Genomic DNA, 18,548 nt, shown 5'->3' with positions numbered 1-18,548 from the left:
TCTGTGCATATTGTTCTTTTTTTTTTTGGTTGGGGTTTTGTTTGTTTGTTTTGGTTTTTTTCCTATGCTACTACAGAGTCTTCTTTTTACAAACTTCCCCAAATGCCATCTGCTTCAGCCCCTTCCAAACACTGTGTGGTCACTTGCAATTTTGCTCTCACTTTTATGGGTATGATGCAGCAAGTTGTTTCCCAAAATTTTCACAGAAGTGGGAATACAACATAAGTGATATTTGGTACATTTCAGGAGAGGAAAACATTTGGGATAAGGCTTTTCCTCTGAACTAGATTTTTGTGGCTTGCTCCTAGTTGCCATCAAATACAGGTATTATAAAAACAGTACAGATCCAGAAGAGAGGAAATTTTGGCTAAGTTTCAACGCAAACCAAAATTCATTAGTGAAACTTATTTATTCCTAAGCCAACAGAATGTTTCCATAATTACTCAGCTCTTCAAGGAGTTTTGCAACTCTGCTTTTTAGACACTCATTTTAGAAAAAGGGAAGTGTATCTTTTTATGATAGGGTGGGGAATATCCTGTGTTAATGTTGGGCTTTTTTGCTTTTCTGCCTGTTTGTTTTCATACTCCTGTGAAAAGGATTTAGCAAATTTCCTACTTGCTGCTTGTTAAAAAGTGCCCAAGGACCTGCAGTTATAATCGAATAAAAAATGAAGCTTAAAGTTCCAGGATGTGGAACATTTCAGCTGTGTGACTGAGATGAGATTGTGCAACTACCTGTAGCCAGCATGGACTACGCCTGCTAGCGAGGATGTTTGTAGAGCAAAGCTGATCCAAGCAACCTCTCTCTCTCTTGCACTGCTGATGTTTTCTTTCCTTCCTTCTTTCGGTTTTGTCCACTCTTTCTCCCAGGAGAGTCAGTGCCAGGCACACATCCAATAGTTCACACGCTTTTGGCTGCCCGCCCGTCAGCGTCGTTGTCGGCAGCTGAAACATTTTTCCCTGGCTTTCTCCCTGCTCCCTGAGTGCCCAGCTTGTTATGACATTCCCATACTGATTCACGGCAATTAGAATGGCTGCCAGAGTCTCTGATCTCTACCACCTACCCAAGACTTCCCGTTTCTCAATTTCATTGAATCCTGTCCTGCATCTCTCTGTTGCAAATCTCATGCTCCTTCATGTTCTTGTGGGCCGATACACCCGCGCTGTAGTGAGTGGAACTTGTATGACACACCTGAGGTATATTTAATATGATCTGTTGAATGAGTTCTTGGGGAATGGCTTCATCCTTGGTGTAAACTGCTTTAAGAATATGTTGCTGATCTGCCCTTGGCTGTGTGTTCCTGCCATTTTCACCTATGCAACCAAAGCCAGTGGTCGTGGGACTGTGCAGTGAGTTTGCTGATGCGTTAAAAAAGAAACAAAACAAAAAACCACAAAAAACCCTCAAAAAACAAACAACTAACCATTTTTTCCTGTACATGTTCCCCAACACAGATTAACAAATGGTGCTGATGAATGGTGTGATGGTATGGGCTTTGTGATTACTAGGTCTGACAAGCAGCAGCAGTAATTATCAGCACGGGGCTGTGGGAGCAGAAGAGTCCTCAGTCACACCACACCAGTGGTGAGATTCCTCCTTTTCGATTTTGGATTTTGCAGCAACTTCCACCAGTACTTTGTGTCTTAACTAACATAATAACAGACTCATCAGAAGATGGCTGGGGTCAGTTCAAAAAAGGGCTCAAATAGAATACAGCTGGATCTGAGGCACAAAAAATCCAAAACTATGAGCTGAAAAAAACCCCGTCTGACTCATGGGGCCTCTCCCTTTTCGACTTCAATGTTCTTTGGGGACATCTAGAATTTTGTGATATGAGTGTCCACAATGGCCATGAACTCTCCAGACTCCCTCTATGCTGCTGCTCAAGCCCCATGGAAATCAGAAATTATGAGGAACAAAATCCACCTCCTTCGCAGAGCACTTTTGGGTAGATGTGGAACCAGCTATGCTTGTGCAAATGTTGTACCCCTCTCAAACTTGCTGTTGCAAGTCCATGCATTAACTTTTCTGTTCACAGTTCCCTAAGTAACATGATCTATTTAATTAATCTATTTATTTGGCAAGTGAGTAACTCCTTTACCTATTAAGGGAAGTGGGACATGGACCTGGCTCTACAGCTGCTTGGCCAAGGCTTCCAAGAGTCACACACAGAAGCCTCAGTGATAGAAGACAGCAGCAGGAAAAGAAGTTTGTCCTTTATGATCTGATGAGGTAAATAATAATTATGTCTGACTTCCATTACATCATATGAGAGCTGGTAAAACTGCCTGGCCTGAGCATGTCCACCAGTGTATCTTCCATGTAAGTTAACTGGAGAAGAGCAACAATAAATAAGTCTCCAAAGAGCAAAAGTCTAGGTTTGAAAATTGCAACTACAATCCAGAGGTAAAACGAGATCACACACTTACTGGATATTCTTTATCAAAGTAGGGTGATCTGCTGAGATGTTTCCTTACTAGTGATTCATACCTTGTTCTATTGATAAATTTCTATGCATGTCTATGGTCTGTCTTAGGTTTCCTGATCAATCACATTTTCAGGATCCCCCCAAGCTGGATTTGTGGCATTTCTGAATCGACATCTTCTATTTGTTGCTGAATAATTTAGTGTTCACAATTTCATTTGGTGTACTTATGTATTAGAAGGTTTATTACAGTAATCTTCTTTAGAGACAGCATATCTGATAGCTCAGTGGACTAGGATTTAGTCCCATGAATCTTACACTGCTATTAGCTTTTTATCACTCATCCTATTCTGTGAAAGGGAAAAAAACAAAGAACAAAAAACCAAAACCCTAAGCAAAACATGTTTATTGCAACACTTATTTTTCCTGGTTTTGTAGTCTTTTATTTTGACCTGGAATAAACTCTCTAAACTCATCTGAATGTGATTTTTTGCCCTGGCTTCTTGTCAAAGTTATTCATTATTCAAGAAAAAGAAAGTAAAAAGGGCCATATAGTACCCCTGGTCTCAGAAAGCTCTGGAGCAGCGCTGTGCATCACTCAGTGTCCCAGGTGCACGAGTTAAAAACGGAGGCAAGGGGGACGCGCTGCTCCTCGGCGCACACAGGAGGTTCCACAGGCCTCATAAAACACGTTACGTACAACACGCATGGTAAAAGCACTTCTGTCATGAATATGCAGCAGCAGGTGTTAAATTTACATGAAAAGGAAGTTAATTACATCCAGAATAGCTGAGATATTATGTATATATATCACAACTGTTCGCTGTTGCTTGACACAAGCATATTATTTAAGGGTTAAGTACTACACAATCTGCAGTTGCATAATAATTAGCTGTACACGGTGTTCCTCAATCCAGTAAGAAACCCTTGTTTTATTAAAGAACTCAGCTCAGCAAACATCAAATCAACACATGCTACTCTCCTCAAGCAGGTAAATTGAGTAAGATGTGGTTTAATTTGTATGAGATTTTTGAGCCCATGACTTCCACTTATTTTTCCAGTTCTTTTGGGTCAAGTTACTCAAATCATAGGGTTATTCTGCAGACTGCTGTGAAGTACATGGGACTGGTCTCTAGAGGAAGGGAAAATAAGTATATTTTACCTATTTTGAGACAAAAGGTGTCATGTTTATGTAGAGTCTTACTCTATATCCAAATATCAGGTTGCGTAAGTTCAAAAGTCTTCTGGAACAAAATAACCATATCTCAAACTGCAGGTGTGTAACATGATGATTTTTCATTTGATAGCCTATCTCATGGAAATTCCTGTTATCAGAAGAAATTTAGAACACCAAGAATTATGTAGAAATACATCCTTCGCTGCACTAAGTTCTTCATTCCAGATTTTTGGGGGTAGAAAGAAACATAACTCTGAAGTTATTTTTCTTAAAATACTACTTTCTAATCTCTCTGCAGAAAGAAAACCAGTAGGTCAAAGAAGAAAATGTTTATACTTAGCTTACTCTATAAACCTCTAAAAGCAAGTTCTTGTACATAAAATGCTGGCAGACCCTTTGTAGCTTTTTATGTGCTATTTGCAAACCATCTGGTTCTAGCACGTAGCATTATCCAAATCAATCCTGATACTAAGAGTAGCCAAGTGCTCTTAAACCTCATAGAGAGATACTTTATCCTGTTTCTTTGTCTTTTATGCAAAACTACCAATGCATCCATCCCAAAGGCTTGGTGTGTACAGCAGTTTTGCAGCAAAAGTTATTAGAGGCACATATATAAAATATGTAGATGTAGCCACATTGAGATACAGAAAGAGTGTATGGCAGGATATAATCTCAGATAATGTTCTGCTAATTTTTCCAGACCACAAACCTTCCACCATTCCTCAGGCAGTATAAAAAAAAATTAAAAAATTATAATGAACAATAGACATTTCTACTGTTCCCAAAAAGGTAGCAAATAGGAAGTACCCAATGTGAGTACCAGCTACATTAAAGTGGCATAGATACAGTACACTCTCCAGATATATCTGTGAATTAAGCCATTTCAGCCAGAAATGAGAAAAAATGTGGAGGATTTCTTTTAACTGGGACAATTATACGGGAAAGGTCTAGGTAGAGAAAATGTGATCATTTTCTTGGCACAATTGTTGAGATACAGCTGTAAAATATCTAATGGCTACTCCCCAGATTCATGAATACATAAAAGAAAAACAAGTTGGTTTGTTACCAATGTTTTTATAACCCATCTCAAAAGGAGATGTTTCTGTAAAAAAACGAGAAAAATTATTTAGCTGCAGGACAGAAGGTCAATCTTTAGGGAGTAATCATTATTGTAATTCATGAAAACCACATATAAGTGTGTATTCTGAAATGTAGGGACTGTATATATTCTAACTGGACTGGTATTAAACACATTTTTTTTTTTTGGCCAAATTACCAAGACAGCTTTCCAGTATATGACAGTGAAATGACAGGACAACTCCAATACCAACAACAACTTGAAAAGTTCAGACAAAAATGCATCTTGGAACATCGAAGACATCTGAAGATATGAGTAAGAATTTCACTGGAATTCCAGTAAAAATAAGGAATAGAAATTGAAAATTCAGTCTCAGACAATGTTACCTCAGAACATTAAAGACATCAAAAAACATTCATATGAATCTTACCACAAATCCAGGAAAACTGTTGGGCTCTCTGCAGTATTTAAAAGAGCTACAGTGCAAGAGCTTTTGGATGTCCACATCTTGTAATTGCTGACTGCAGTCAAAATATGCCTTCAGTACTGATGTTTAGAGGTCAACTAGCTCCAAAAAAAATCTTGTATTGGATAGAGCTTCAAAACTTCTACCTTTTAGTAAAGAAATTTGGAAAACTCTCACTATCTGCCTTTAAATATTATTTGTTGAAGGATGACAATCAGTAAGGTGCTAACCATATTTAAACACAGTAGTCTCTCTTCCTCTTTCTGTTACGCTAAATTTGGAGCCTGCCTGGCATAAAAGCACATACAAGCAGAAATGTGGCCAGTTTGTTATATAGGCACATCTGTATTTTGCTTACAAACAGCTAATGGGTGAATTTATGGATCACAACATCATTTTCTCATAATTCTAGGTATTTAGAATCATGCATAACAAACATTTTGAAATGTGGTCCAGTTACTATTTGAAGATAATTTTTGTTACAAAGATTAGAAGCTTAACATTTTATAGACACTACAGCCAAGCTAAATACCCAGCTGGAGTCCTTTTATTATGGCATTTTGTTACATATCCTTAAAACCCCTCGCTCTTCCCCTATGAACTACTGGAATCGTATTTACAATTGATGGGATTTTGAAAAAACATGGATGTTAAAAATGTTGCCAGATAAAAGGATTACTACTCTATGTTGTTCTTCCTGCATCTTAAGTGTCTTATTAAAAAGAGACAGAGGTAATGTATTCAAGCTTTGGGATGGTGAAGGAGGAATAAAAGAATTATGGAAAATACATTTTCTCCAACCACCTGTCAGACAAAAAAAACAAGCTTTCAGAAAACAGATCTGTTTTAATAGGAGAGAAAATGCATGTTTTATGGTGCTAAAAGAAATCTCCTCAATTTTGTATGAGTTATTTCAATGTGCAGCTTTTTTTCTTTTTAAACTACATCTCTCAGATTACTGGAATTTTTCTGAATACTGTTAAAGAACTTTATAATTTCCAACTCAATTTAAGGTGTCCTCAGAGTTTATATTTGTGTGAGACCATGAGTGGCAAACAAGAAAACTCATACTAAATGACAAATTTCTCAAGTTGTCCTTAGTGAGTACAATCCATCCTCTCCTACAGCTGCGAAAGGTTACCCAAAATTGAAATCAGTTACAGTAAGCTCAGCTTTCATGGAGTTTACTTTAGAAATATCTGTTCTAAGGATGTATGAAAATTATAATTTCTGATTTAGGTTTTTATTTATTCCAGACTAGGGCAAGCTTACTCTCAATTGAGTGCAAGAAGGGTATCTGGACCCCAAGTCACTTTTTAGAAGAGTAAGGTCTTTTACTAGTGACTACAATTTCATGTTCCCTGTCCAACAAAGCTTTTAGCAGCAAATATGATACAATGCTAATTTCTATATACTCTATACTCCTTCTATTTACAAAGTAGGTTTACATTTTATTATATTCCATTGTACAACTTTACATAGTACGTCATCATTTCAAATTCATAGTTCAGCAATTCAATACATATTTAGATAACTGCCTTTCCACATCCTGTTATACATTTAGCTTAAAAAAAATAGTAGAAAACAAGCACAGTGGTGCAATGTCCAGGCACTTTCAATGTTGCTCAGCAAAATAAGCAAGCACCCTGTTTGAAAGCATGGCAACTCCTTTTGGGGAAAAAAAAACCAACACACCAAAAACCAACAAAACAAACAAACAAAAAATCCACAACTGAATCTTTGCTCATCATGGATGGTTTTAAGCATCCTTTGTACAGTTCCAAGAATTCCTGAGAAAGCTCTGTAAAATATGACTGATATGTTTATATTTCAGCAGTGGGTCTGAGTGAACAGTAACTTCCATCACCAGAGGTTCCGCTGATGGCACAGAAGACATGAAGGGAATCGTGCATCCACGGAGAATGCATTGTATCTTCATGGTAGATCTGGACAAAACAAAATAATCACAAATTCACTAAAGCTCTCAGTTCATTACTATAATCAAGCTGTTTAAAAAGTTATGCAAAAAACAGATATCCAACCTTGTCTTCAAAGCTGTTTCGCAAAGGCAGCGTAACAAAGAAATGAGAAAGAAAAGTAATTTAGCAATTTCTGTAGCATTAATATATACACTATTCTGCATATTGCTGGATCATTTTTAGTTCCAGCCATGCACCACAGGAAAGAAACTGCTCTCTGTATAGCAATTTTTTTTATTATGTCTTAGAGGTAACAGAATTTTAATAGGCTTTTTGGTAAATACAGGGAGTACATGCAGCTAAACCCAGCAGACACTCGCTACCTCCGTGCCACTTGGCAAGATTTTATACTTTATAATCCGAAGGACAGTCTGACAGCACAGGATATAACTGGACTGGCAGAGCTGTGCTAGAGCTGACTGTGTATGTTTTTCACAATGTGGTTCACCAGTCAACAAGTTAATTAGCGTCAAGGTGCATTAGTGGAACTGAGATCACTGGCCATCATAAGCAGCTTCTGGACATCCAGCTTTCTGTCAGTCTCTGAAGCTTCCAGGACCTGTTCAGCTGCAGTTTATCCAATTTTTCCCTAAGTTAAAAGATCTGTATAGGTCACGGGCTGACCCAGTGAATTGCCCACCTGCCCTTTCACCTCAAACAAAGGGCACTGCCTGTGTTGCTTTGGGACACTGGCAATATTTAGAAAAGCATGTTATTTGCAATGAGAACCCCAAACTAATGCAATATACATTTTATGTTTACCTGAGTAATGTTGCAGAAGAGGAAAACATGTTCCATTAAGTTTAATTTGTTAGATACCTGGGTCATTTGATGGGAATGCAAAGTTTAGGTCAGCAGCTGTACATAACGTTGTACAGCTATAAAGAACAGTGGTTTTAAACATGGTCTTTTAAACTGCCTTTTGAGCTAATACAAGTGAAAAGTATATCCTTCCCAAGGAGCCCTTCACTTGGACATTTCAGACATATTTTGTACATGAACCCATGAACCAATTACAAATCCACAGCAGTGGATTTGTAAATTGGTATTGAGACAGCAGGCAGTATGCTTTAACAATGCTTCTTTATTCTAAGAACTATTGTACTGTGACAGCGCAGGACTGAGTGATTTGGTTTTGATTTGACTATTGCAGAATTCGGAAGCCACAAAAGTTCCAGCAGCTGCATGCAAATTAAATGCCTTGGAAAGGTTTAGGGCAAACAGCTTGGAGTAAGCAGGTGCCAATCCTATGAACGAGCTTCTCTGAGCAAAGTTCAGTATGCAGGGCAGGTAATGCAAATGAAAAAAATTAGTGTGGCACATGTGCAAGATAAGTAGTTTGCACCCTAAAAAAATGGTGGTGATGAGGAGAACAGCAGAAAAATCTAACAAAAGAGAGAGGGGTGCAGCAGTCACTCTCAAACAGATCCACCCTTATGCTCCTACAACAAAATTCAGCCCCATCATGAGACTGTTTCCCTGAAATGACATTGCACTCCTCCATAACAAGATTTTGATTCCCATAAGCATTATTTCATTGTAAATAAACCTAATTTACAAATAGCAGCCTGGTGCAGTTGTATTATTTTTGTTATTTGTGCATTTTTGCATTAGTGTGAACAACTGCTCAACTTACTGTGGAACCTGCCTAGCTGTTTTCAGTGACTTAAAATGTTTCAATTTTAATTCATCCTCACACGTGGACTGTATATCAAGTAACTGGGAGTCCCTGAGAGCATTCTTCTAAATTTCAAGTTCTGTGAATCACAGTGCAGTCTGTACCGTTCATTTTATATCCTCGATACTATAAATCTACAACAAGCTGTCTTTTATCATAATGAAGGCAAAATTAAAGAGCAGAGGTATGGAGATTACTTCAGAAACCCAGTTTTCATCTAATTGCGTAGCACGATGCTAGGTAGAAGTGCAACTGCTCTTTGAATCTCTCACCTCTCTGATGTTACTATTCAAACGTATTTTCCTAGGAAGATCCAAGAAAATATTAAAACATGGATCAGATAAATTAGAAGAAATATTTTAACTGCGCATATAAATGACGTGTTGGCATCAGGCAAAAATTGTAAGAAAACATCTTTTAAGCAAAAATAACATATTAAAAAAAAAAGTAACTTAAGCCAGATATAACTGAGGAAATGGAAATTTTGCCAGAGAATTTTGACCTGTGACCTCTTGTAATGTATAAAAGATGATGTAACACAGAGCACACGATTTCTGATGACCAGTCAGCCAGGAAACTAGCATGTGTCAGCGAAGACTCCACCCTGAAGCACACTGAATACCAACAGCAGGCTGAGGCTTCCAGCAAACAGAAAGCAGTGTGAGGAATCCACCAAATCTGTTGCTTAATTTTCATGTTCACTCACTCGCCTTTTTATATTTAGCTACGTAACATGAAGAATGATCAAGTTTTCAATTAGTTCTCAGTTTTCAGCTTAGCTAATTTTCAAGCACAGAGAGCCACCTCTGTGGGCTCCTGACATGCAGTACGTGCCTGTTCATGGATGATGTCAGAAAGTTCTTTCACCATATCCCGAAAGTTTGATTTTAACCCCTCATGGTACTCCACTTGGTCCTCCTTAATGAGACGCTCGTTGAGCTCCAGAGCAATTCCACAGGCTTGGATAAACTTCCTGGGGAGGAAAGGAATGAACTTGGTGCATTACAATAGCTCAGTCTTCTACCAAAGCAAGCAACCAAATAGACAGACAGGCAAATGTCATTATTTCCCATCCCCCCTTTTTCTGCAATGACTGGGACAAGTTGCGTTCTAGGAGCATCCCTGGCCCAGTGGATCAGGGAATGGGGAGGGACTGCAACACAGGTATGGGGCTTTTTGCTGGAGCTCCTTCAAGCCTGGATCCTCAGCAAATGGGACATACCCCGACCTGCAGAACCACACACAACTCACAGGTACCAGATAAGCCCAACCAGCTGCACGTGGGGTCACAAAAGAGGGAGGCCATGGCCAGGCACAGAGGGGAAAACCAGTCATACAGGGCTTGTCAGAGCTGGGTGTGTGACACAGCAGTGTTGCTAACAGCAGAGGCACCCTCCAGAAGGAAGTTTGGATCGTGGGGAGGTGTAATACTGTTTCTTGGTTACTGTTGATCATTCTTTGCTTCATTTCACACACGTATTTTCCTTCTTTATAAACTTCATTTGAACTGGCGCTTGTGTTTGCCCTGCTGGCTGCACTGCAAGGCTGGGAAGTAAAACTGCCTTCCCTCTGGTCTGCATCCATGCATGGCAGGTTTGCAGAGATTGCTCCCTTACTGTCAGGTTACTCAATACACAGAAGGAGAAGTGGATTGCCCCAAAAGCTGCTTTCTCCATATAACTACTAGTGAGTGAAATGGGAGTCACCAGCACAGAGCAACTGGTTGCACCCGAGAGGTCCAGAAAATAGGGTGGCAAAGACTCATCATCCTGAGGTAAAGCAGCAGTTGCCTAACTATATCTTGGAGTACACTTTCGAGTGGGAGGTAAAACTTCCCCTAAGGGACAGAAGTTAGAAAAACATCTGTGCAAGTCACACAGTTTCAAAGATTAGCAGCAGAAACAAGGCCAATGGTCTTCCATAAACTGGGAAAGGATTTGCTTTCAAATATTTCAAGTTCATCATTATCTAGCAAAAAATCCCTTTGGAAAAACTGTGAAACAATACACAGTATGAAAGATGTCTGAATACAGGACTGTCAGGTCTCTGGTTTTCACACATACTTCCTTCACGTGATAATCTCAAATACCCATACCAACTGTTGAAGCAGGCGTTCATGTAAATCTCCCCATGAAGAGCACAGCCCTGAGCATGGGAACTCTTGACAGACATAATTACATTGACCTTTGTCATATGTCTGAGCACCCATAATCCTATGAGACTCGGATCTTTATAAGGCATATCAAACACACAGCATTCGCTGATACTGGAGACAGACAAAAACATAATCAAAGCAGACACCAGCCAGCTAGCTAGTTTTTATTGCATTAGAAATCCTACCTGAACATTTCTTTTAACTCATTCACCTTCTTAGCAGGATATTTGCTGGATTGGCTGTCACTTAGGAAAGCTCTGGCATAGGCCAAGGGACCAGCATTAACCTAGAACCAAAGATGAAATCATTTATGCTAGAAATTCTGCTGAGTTGATAAAGGCATTTGTGAAAAGTATAACCATTTTTTTTTTTAAACCCACTCAACATTAGCTATTTGAATGCCATCAACTCTGCATTACTAATGTCACCAGAGACACTGAAAGTTTCAAAGGTTGAGTATTTTTCCATCTACATTTTCTAAGATCAAAAGATAAATGGAGATAAAAAGATTAAATATGTTTCCTCATACTTTCCTCTTATTACCGTTTCGAAAAGCAGTACGACCTGAGTCCTAAGGTCATTTATCCAGCTTGAGAAGTCAGGCTTGCAAAAAGGCTATTTGTGCCTGACACTTGCAGTGCAATCTTCCAGAGTTAAGTATATTTCAGCAGTCACCCATGGCCAACTGATGTGCAATTACTTGGACTGGACGCTGTGAACACCACTGGAGAAAGTGTTTATTGCCACGAGCCACCTGCCAATGCAGCACTGAACGCTGCAGGGAAGCTGTGCTGGCAGGCTGATGGCTCAGCCCTGCAACCCGGCTAGTTAATGATTTCTGGAAAGTAAATGTGTTGTGTCATGACTAGATGGCTCACCCTGAGCTGTGTATATAAATGCAGTTTTGAACAGACATCAGACAGACTCACCTGCACAGAAACACAGCCTTGCAGTTTGAGCTGCAGCTGGATCATGTCAACGTCACCAGCAGAGCAGAGTTTCTGCAGCTCTGCTGTCTTGTCTTTTATTTCATCAGTAGCGACATCAATTGGTTTTAAATTAACCTGATGTTCATAGTTGACTGGAATTCTCTTCTTTACGTATGGAAAGGAGTTGGAAGCTAGCAGAAACAGCAAAAGAAGTTTATAGACTGAAAAGTCATGCAGCACATAGGAGTGCTCTTCACAGAATATACACAAGCAGATTCTTGCTCTTAAGGATTTATTTGGTGTGTGTGAAATCTTAAACAAGGCTATAATTCACCAGCACAGTTTATTAATTTGGAAAAATGTGAACATAAAAACAAAAGGTAAATCCTCCCTCCCAACCAGGATATCATCTTACAATTCTGATTAGGGTGAGAGAATTTCTGACTCTTCTGGGATATTTTCATGAGCTAAAATAGTTTCAAAGTAGTTGCTGATACTATCTCATGATCAGATGTTTGTACTTACTAGTTAGAATGGTCCTTTTTTTACACTGTTCTTCCACACTGCCATGCTTTTTTCCAGATAAAGTGTAAGGAGTTTCAAATACAAATCTATTGATGTTATGATTTCTTTCAAATTCAGTCTTTCTCTCAGAGATTTCTTTGTCTTCAAAATAGGGCTTCACGTAGGTCACTTGAATATGGGCATACTTAGGATCAAGGTCTTTAATGTTGACCTGTGGATTACTCACAAAGAGAGCAAAGATTAATAACTTACAGTTGACTAATTTATATACTGGGATCTAATTTAAACTGATTTCCTGCTGACCTAGCCTTACTGCATGCAGGCTAGTGACACATCAAATGCTCCTTTTGACCTCAGCTGGGATGTCTAGACCACTAGCAGATACACAAGACAAGCAGGTGTGGCACAAGAAACACGTCATATTGTGCCACACAAACTGCTCCTGAACAGGCAGTCCTATCAGCTTATCCATCAATGCAGCACGTGCCTGAGCTACTTAGTCCTTCTAATATGACCATAGAGTTTTCGGAGCACAAGCCACTGCTCATACAGTGCTGTGCTGGGGCAGGCAAATCTGCAGGCTTGCCCTAAGCCAGCTTTGGGATTACCTGTGCTGTCTTTGCTAACCCAGATAAATCTGCACTTGCAGCCTAAGGGTGTGAACAAGCCCTCGCAAGGAGCATAAGTAAGTATTCCTTATGAAAGAGAAGGAGCTATGGCTGCAAGGCCCAAAAGGATTTGTTTTCGACTTGGAGTGTCAAAGCAACAAGAAGTAACTCTGTTTCCAGTCATCTGCTGCTCTGTGCTGGTTTCTAACACCTCCCAACAACAAGGCTCGGTGAGATGGTAATTTCAGCGAGATTGGGGATTGCAACTTCCCATTCCTAATTCCAATTCATTTGTTTCCATTCACCCAGGAGCCAGAGCAGCACCAAAACTTGTCAAGCTGTGCCAGCACGTCCACACTGGAGCATAAGAATGCGAGGGGCCATTGGAAGCAAGGTGCTTGGAAGAGGCTGGAGGAGAGGGCTTGCTCCTCCTTTCCTACTGGCAGAAGGAAGGAATGCTCTGTCAACTTCTTTCTTTAGCTCCACACAGCAAAGTTCACCCTAACAGCATTTCTGCTAACAGCATTTCATTCGCTTGTTCATGCACTTCAACTCTACCTTATTAGAATCCTGGATAATCTTTACAGTCTCTGACCCAAATTTTTCTCCATAAAGCTTAAGAAGTCTGAAGGAGATCTCTGAGAGGCCTGTCAGTTTGGGTTCCTTATAGACGTATTCCTTCCCATCTTCTTCTTCAAAGAATGTCTTGCGTTAAACACACACACACAAAAAAAAAAAAAAAAATAGTGAACTAGTGAGGAATAGCTGTGCTTCTTCATTTGGAGAACTTTATCTTAGATTTGCTACTTGGAAAGTAAGTTTCTACTAACATTTCAGAAAGCCAAGAAGGTTTGTAAGGCTATGGCTCCCACAAAGTCTCTCTGAATTCAGCCTGTTTAATAGGTTCCTTCAAAAATTGTCTAACAAAACAATAAAATTCCTCAAGCAACCCAAACATAACACGTCACTGCTTGACTGTGACCAGTGAGAAAGCTAAACAATGTGAAAGATGGTTTGGCTGGCACAGAGAAGGAGCTGAAAGCTAAATAAGTTGAGGAGAGCAGAGCCATGGGAAAAGTCTGAAATTAAGGAATTTGTGTAGACTGCGAGAGATTTTAAGCAATAAAAAAAGAAATGGCTTTTCTCTGCTTTAATTCCTCTTGTATTCAAGGAAGTGGAACTTGGTGTATTTACTGTAAGTAAAGACAAAAGTGCATCAAAGGTTATGCTTGCATCACCAGTCCTCCCAATAATGGAAACAGCACGAGAACTTCACACTTTGGCAAGCTATGCCAGTCAGAAGTTGTGACACAGTGTTAAAACTATTTGTGGGTAGCTGGAATAAAAAGCCAGCAAAGCTTTAAAGTACAAAACTGGATCAAGTATTGACTATCAGGATGACACATTACACAGCTTAATTTTAAGGGCTAGTCTGCTTATTTCTACAGCTTCTGGAATACTAACCTTGCAGTTGTTTTATTTTATCTTTTGCTAACCTTATTTACTATTTACATATCCAAAGCTGCAGATGAGATGAGGACAAAGGCAAAATGTATGTTTGCTGCAGCAAATGCAGCATGGCAATGCTCCAATACCTTGTGTGTGCAGTGACAGTGGTGTTCAAAGGTACAAACCCATGATGGTTTCAGGGGTATTCATCATCTTCTCTAAAAGAAGGAACGAGGAAAAGCAAGGCCAATTTAATTTTTACAGTGTTTTCTAAAGAGGGCTTCTGTATGTCCCTCATGGCTGTGGGTCCGCAAGGAGAAGGAGGTTGTTTAGGGACAAAAAGGACATGAGGGTATCATACTTTAGATTAACTTCTACAGGTGGAGAAAAAGAAAAAACAAACAAAACCACAACTGCTTTCAAGCTCAGAAGACTTCATCAGATATCATAAGATCATGCCCCTTCCTGGGACTTACTAAGCCCGAGATCTTGTTCAGTTTTCCAGATACCTCAGCTAACAGAAATACTCTCTATCTCTACACACGAGTAACCAACACTGATACATGTTTTGCCTCCAGTTTCTCCCATAGCCTACTAATATCTAGAAGGGAGCAGCAATTTTCTGCAAAAAAAAAATGTCTGTTACTACTTTTTATATACTATGGTATATGCTGTTAGTGGTTATATACTGTACACACCAAATTGTGTAACTTATAGTAACTACAGCTACAAATATACCCCAGTGTTTTCTGAACCCAATAAGCCATTTCCTAACAGCTGAGTTGTTTCATGAAAAGCCTACCAGCAGAATCATCAACTTGATAATAAATAAGTGCTGCTGGAACAGACACAAACCCTCACCATGTGCGTGATACCAAAATGCTCAGGTAGACACACTGGTGGCTGCACCAGGGGAACTTTTCAGCTCCAGGTCTGACAGAACAGCAGCTTTTGGGGCCAGGATGCCTGGTGAGGGGTAGCTGACAAGCCAGTGTATATACTTACTTGTCCATAAAAGGCCACTCTGAAAAAGGTTCCAAGGAGCCTCTTCCTTGAGTGCATTACTTCCAATATCTTAGCATATGCTCCGTGGAGCGTTCTGTACAGCTGAGTAAGTTTCTGGAAATCAGATTTTGACATTGTTAGAACAGGATTTTGCAAGCAGAACATTCTAGCTAACACTGGAAGCTACTGAGATATCTGAACACAATCCTTTGGAGAACTGAAACTTGAATCTCCAAAGAGATTGAACTCATGCAGTTTTGCTTGAAAAACCTGCCTTAAGTACATGCTTAGTGTCAGGTCTGCAAGGTACCAGGGACTGCAGTAAAGCCACTACCCTTGGAGAGAAGGCTGAGTGCGCTATCCCAGCGTGTCCCCTGACTTGGCTTTTACGAGTAGAGCAGTTTGCAATATTTTACCCAGGAAGATTTTTTTTTATTAAAAACAGCTTTACAATAAAAAAAAAACAGATCAAGGCAAGGCTTCCCCTAGCTTCAGTTATATTTGGATGCTGTCCTGATGTGGAAGGGGTCATGGGAGAGGGAGGGAAAGGGTAACACTACTCAGCAGCTGAGGCCTGGCCTCACCAAAGCACAGGTCACAGCAGGTGCTGGGAAGGAGCAAGGCAGAGGGCTGGTAACAGCTTCCTTCCTTCCTCTCCACTTGCCACTGAATTACCTACAGATCTAGTCGTTTCTTTGAACAGTTCTCACTCTGTTTTTAACCATTAAGAACCTCAAGTCTCAAAAAGATTCCAGCTTTGATGAGCATATGGGATGATTAAGTTTTATTTTAGGGGAAGGAAGGTGGAAATTATAATAATATAATGCAATAAATAAATAATGGCCAGTCTTCGCAAGCGAAGATCCGGGGAAGGTCTTTCCACCTTCCAGCCTGCGCATTGGATTTTTTAGGTGAGACACAGTGTGCGCGGAACTGAGCCCACCCTTTAATCCTAAGGTTCATCTGCCGGGGCCAAGCGAGCTTGGACGGTGGCAGTGAGGTCCTTAGGATGTAGGTGGGTTGCCTTTAAGGGCTAACGAGCTCCACCTGCCCGGGAGTGGCCCTGACCGGGAATTGAACCCGGGTCTCCGCGGTGACAGCGCGGCGCCTTTACCACTGGACCACCAGGGGCTCCGGTGGAAATTATTCACTAAATATGAGTCTCCCATAACTTTAGCTTTGATAATTACTGCTCAGACCACTGCTTTCACTAATTTCTTTAATGACCAGCAATGAAGCAATCTAGAAAATTACCTACTATATGCAAATTATTCAAAATACCCACCTCAAATTCCCGCCGCTTTTCATAAATAGGAATAATCAGTTTGGAAACTTCAGAAATTGTTTCATAACGCTCTGCTTTCCACAGGCCATCTACACACTGCTCCAGCAGCTCTACCAGGACCTCCTACAAGAGCAACCAAATGGGTGATGTTAATAACAAATCAAAGTTAAAAGATAAAGCCACTTTAAATTCAGATACTTTATTGGGTCCTAGGATAAGTAGCCACAGTTACATAAGTTTAAATCCTGGGTGTTCCCAGTCTTTCCAAAGGCATTCTAAATTTTAGAGGGGGGGGAAGGGGAAGAAGGAATGGCATGAATTATTTTTAAAAAATTCATTAATTCTTAACAATCACTAGCACAGTAGCCAGCAAGTATGTCCTGGTTATTTAGCTACCTCCTCTGGAGAATGCCAACACTCTGGGAAAATACAGAGATGACAGCACTGGAAGTCAGAGGTGTATGTCTAAAAAACATGTCCAAACAACATGTGTGCAACAGCAGTGGGATGTGATGCTAAGGACCCTCAAGCTTAGTCTCGAGGAGTGCCAGCTGGGCTGCAGGGCCACCTCACTCAGCCAAGCGTGGCCCACCCGATGTAGTTGTACAGCTACGGTGCAGAAGTAATTGTGAGACTTTATAACTCAAGGGTGGATATACCCACTTCCCCAGTGCCCTGCTGTGGTTTCTGGATTGTTCTGCTAACATGCTATCCTGCAGCAGAGCCCTAACTCAAAGGGGAACCCTAAGCTGACCTCTTGGTCAGTAGAGCTTGACTTGCATTCTATCCCTCCCTGTAAACACCACGCCCAGCTGCAGTGCCCTGTGCTGGCAGAATCAGGATTTGCATAACAGAGGAGGCAAAGGTTGTGGTGCAGCTTTTTCAGTCTCGGTGCTAGAAATGCCTTTCATAGGAATCAAGAACTTACACCAGTTTTGCCTTTCTGAATCATACACAGATAATCCTTCAGTGCAGATTTCTCTTGGGAAATTGCAGTGGAATAGTCTTTACAGATGCCAGCACATGCTACGATTCGTTAGAGCTCACATGAACAACCTAAATCCTAACCAGCCATCAAATATCCTGTAGTCTGAGTACAGGACCTCACCTCACTGTAATGTACATCCATCATCCCACCATCTTCTTTCATTGCACCTTCTTCATCAATGTTGGGAGTGATTTTCCTGAAGGCAGTGCATCCACTGGGGAAGAGTTCTGCAGCAGACAAAACCAAATAGCCAACACTAAGTACAGAATTTGGAGGGACTCCAAGCCTCCTAAGCAGGGTACTGAAGACTTTCCCAGCCAAGGCAGTGCATTTAACTAGGTTTTATGCAGCCTTAACTTTTGAAAAGTTAAGGGTTCTCCTCAACAATTACTCCCTTACATGAAAATGTGAAATGCAGTCAATATATCAACTGTGGAACAGACATTTAAAAGAAAATCTGCACTGTGGTGTAACTTGAGAACACACGAGTCTGTCCTTCCTTCCTGTTTTGCATTAGACCACAACACTCTCCTTTTTTTTCCAATTGTTCTTTATATATGTGTATAGTTTGGCTATAGTCTCATTTTTGACTGAATTTTCACTGCTTTATTCTAGAGTTTTCTGTACTGCCTATGGTAGTACTTCTGATGAACATATTGACAATCAGTTTTCAACATGGGCTTCCCCTGTGAGCCCGTTTCCTAATGTAAAACATGAATGTAAAACTGAACTTTTAAACCAAGGCATGATGTGTCAGTTCTTATTTCACTCAGCACTCTGCCAACACGGCTGTCTAAGTAG

General features: G+C 40.2%; 1 protein-coding gene across 7 annotated transcripts in view; it reads right to left on the bottom strand.

Annotated features, from left to right (window-relative positions):
- Positions 1-5,464: 5,464 nt before the first annotated feature.
- DOCK11 (dedicator of cytokinesis 11) overlaps positions 5,465-18,548 on the bottom strand; it is a 77,839-nt gene continuing 64,755 nt past the window's right edge. For 6 of the 7 annotated variants that reach the window (XM_050310226.1, XM_050310229.1, XM_050310228.1 and 3 more), the window contains 9 exons: positions 17,868-17,974; positions 16,760-16,882; positions 15,475-15,588; positions 13,579-13,725; positions 12,413-12,623; positions 11,888-12,078; positions 11,144-11,244; positions 9,638-9,776; positions 5,465-7,092 (listed from right to left, as the gene is read on the bottom strand). In XM_050310226.1, coding sequence (XP_050166183.1) covers positions 6,970-7,092; positions 9,638-9,776; positions 11,144-11,244; positions 11,888-12,078; positions 12,413-12,623; positions 13,579-13,725; positions 15,475-15,588; positions 16,760-16,882; positions 17,868-17,974 — 1,256 coding nt within the window. In that variant the 3' untranslated portion in view covers positions 5,465-6,969. Of the gene's footprint in view, positions 7,093-7,188; positions 7,202-9,637; positions 9,777-11,143; positions 11,245-11,887; positions 12,079-12,412; positions 12,624-13,578; positions 13,726-15,474; positions 15,589-16,759; positions 16,883-17,867; positions 17,975-18,548 lie in introns of all 7 variants that reach the window. The other variant, XM_050310232.1, reaches the window with a different exon arrangement.

This window comes from Myiozetetes cayanensis, unplaced genomic scaffold (assembly GCF_022539395.1).
Source record: "Myiozetetes cayanensis isolate MyiCay16 unplaced genomic scaffold, myiCay2020 scf15, whole genome shotgun sequence".
In the NCBI taxonomy this organism is placed as follows: Eukaryota; Metazoa; Chordata; class Aves; order Passeriformes; family Tyrannidae; genus Myiozetetes; species Myiozetetes cayanensis.
The sequence above is the reverse complement of the archived record's forward strand: the minus strand, read 5'-3'. Positions and strand labels throughout refer to the sequence as shown.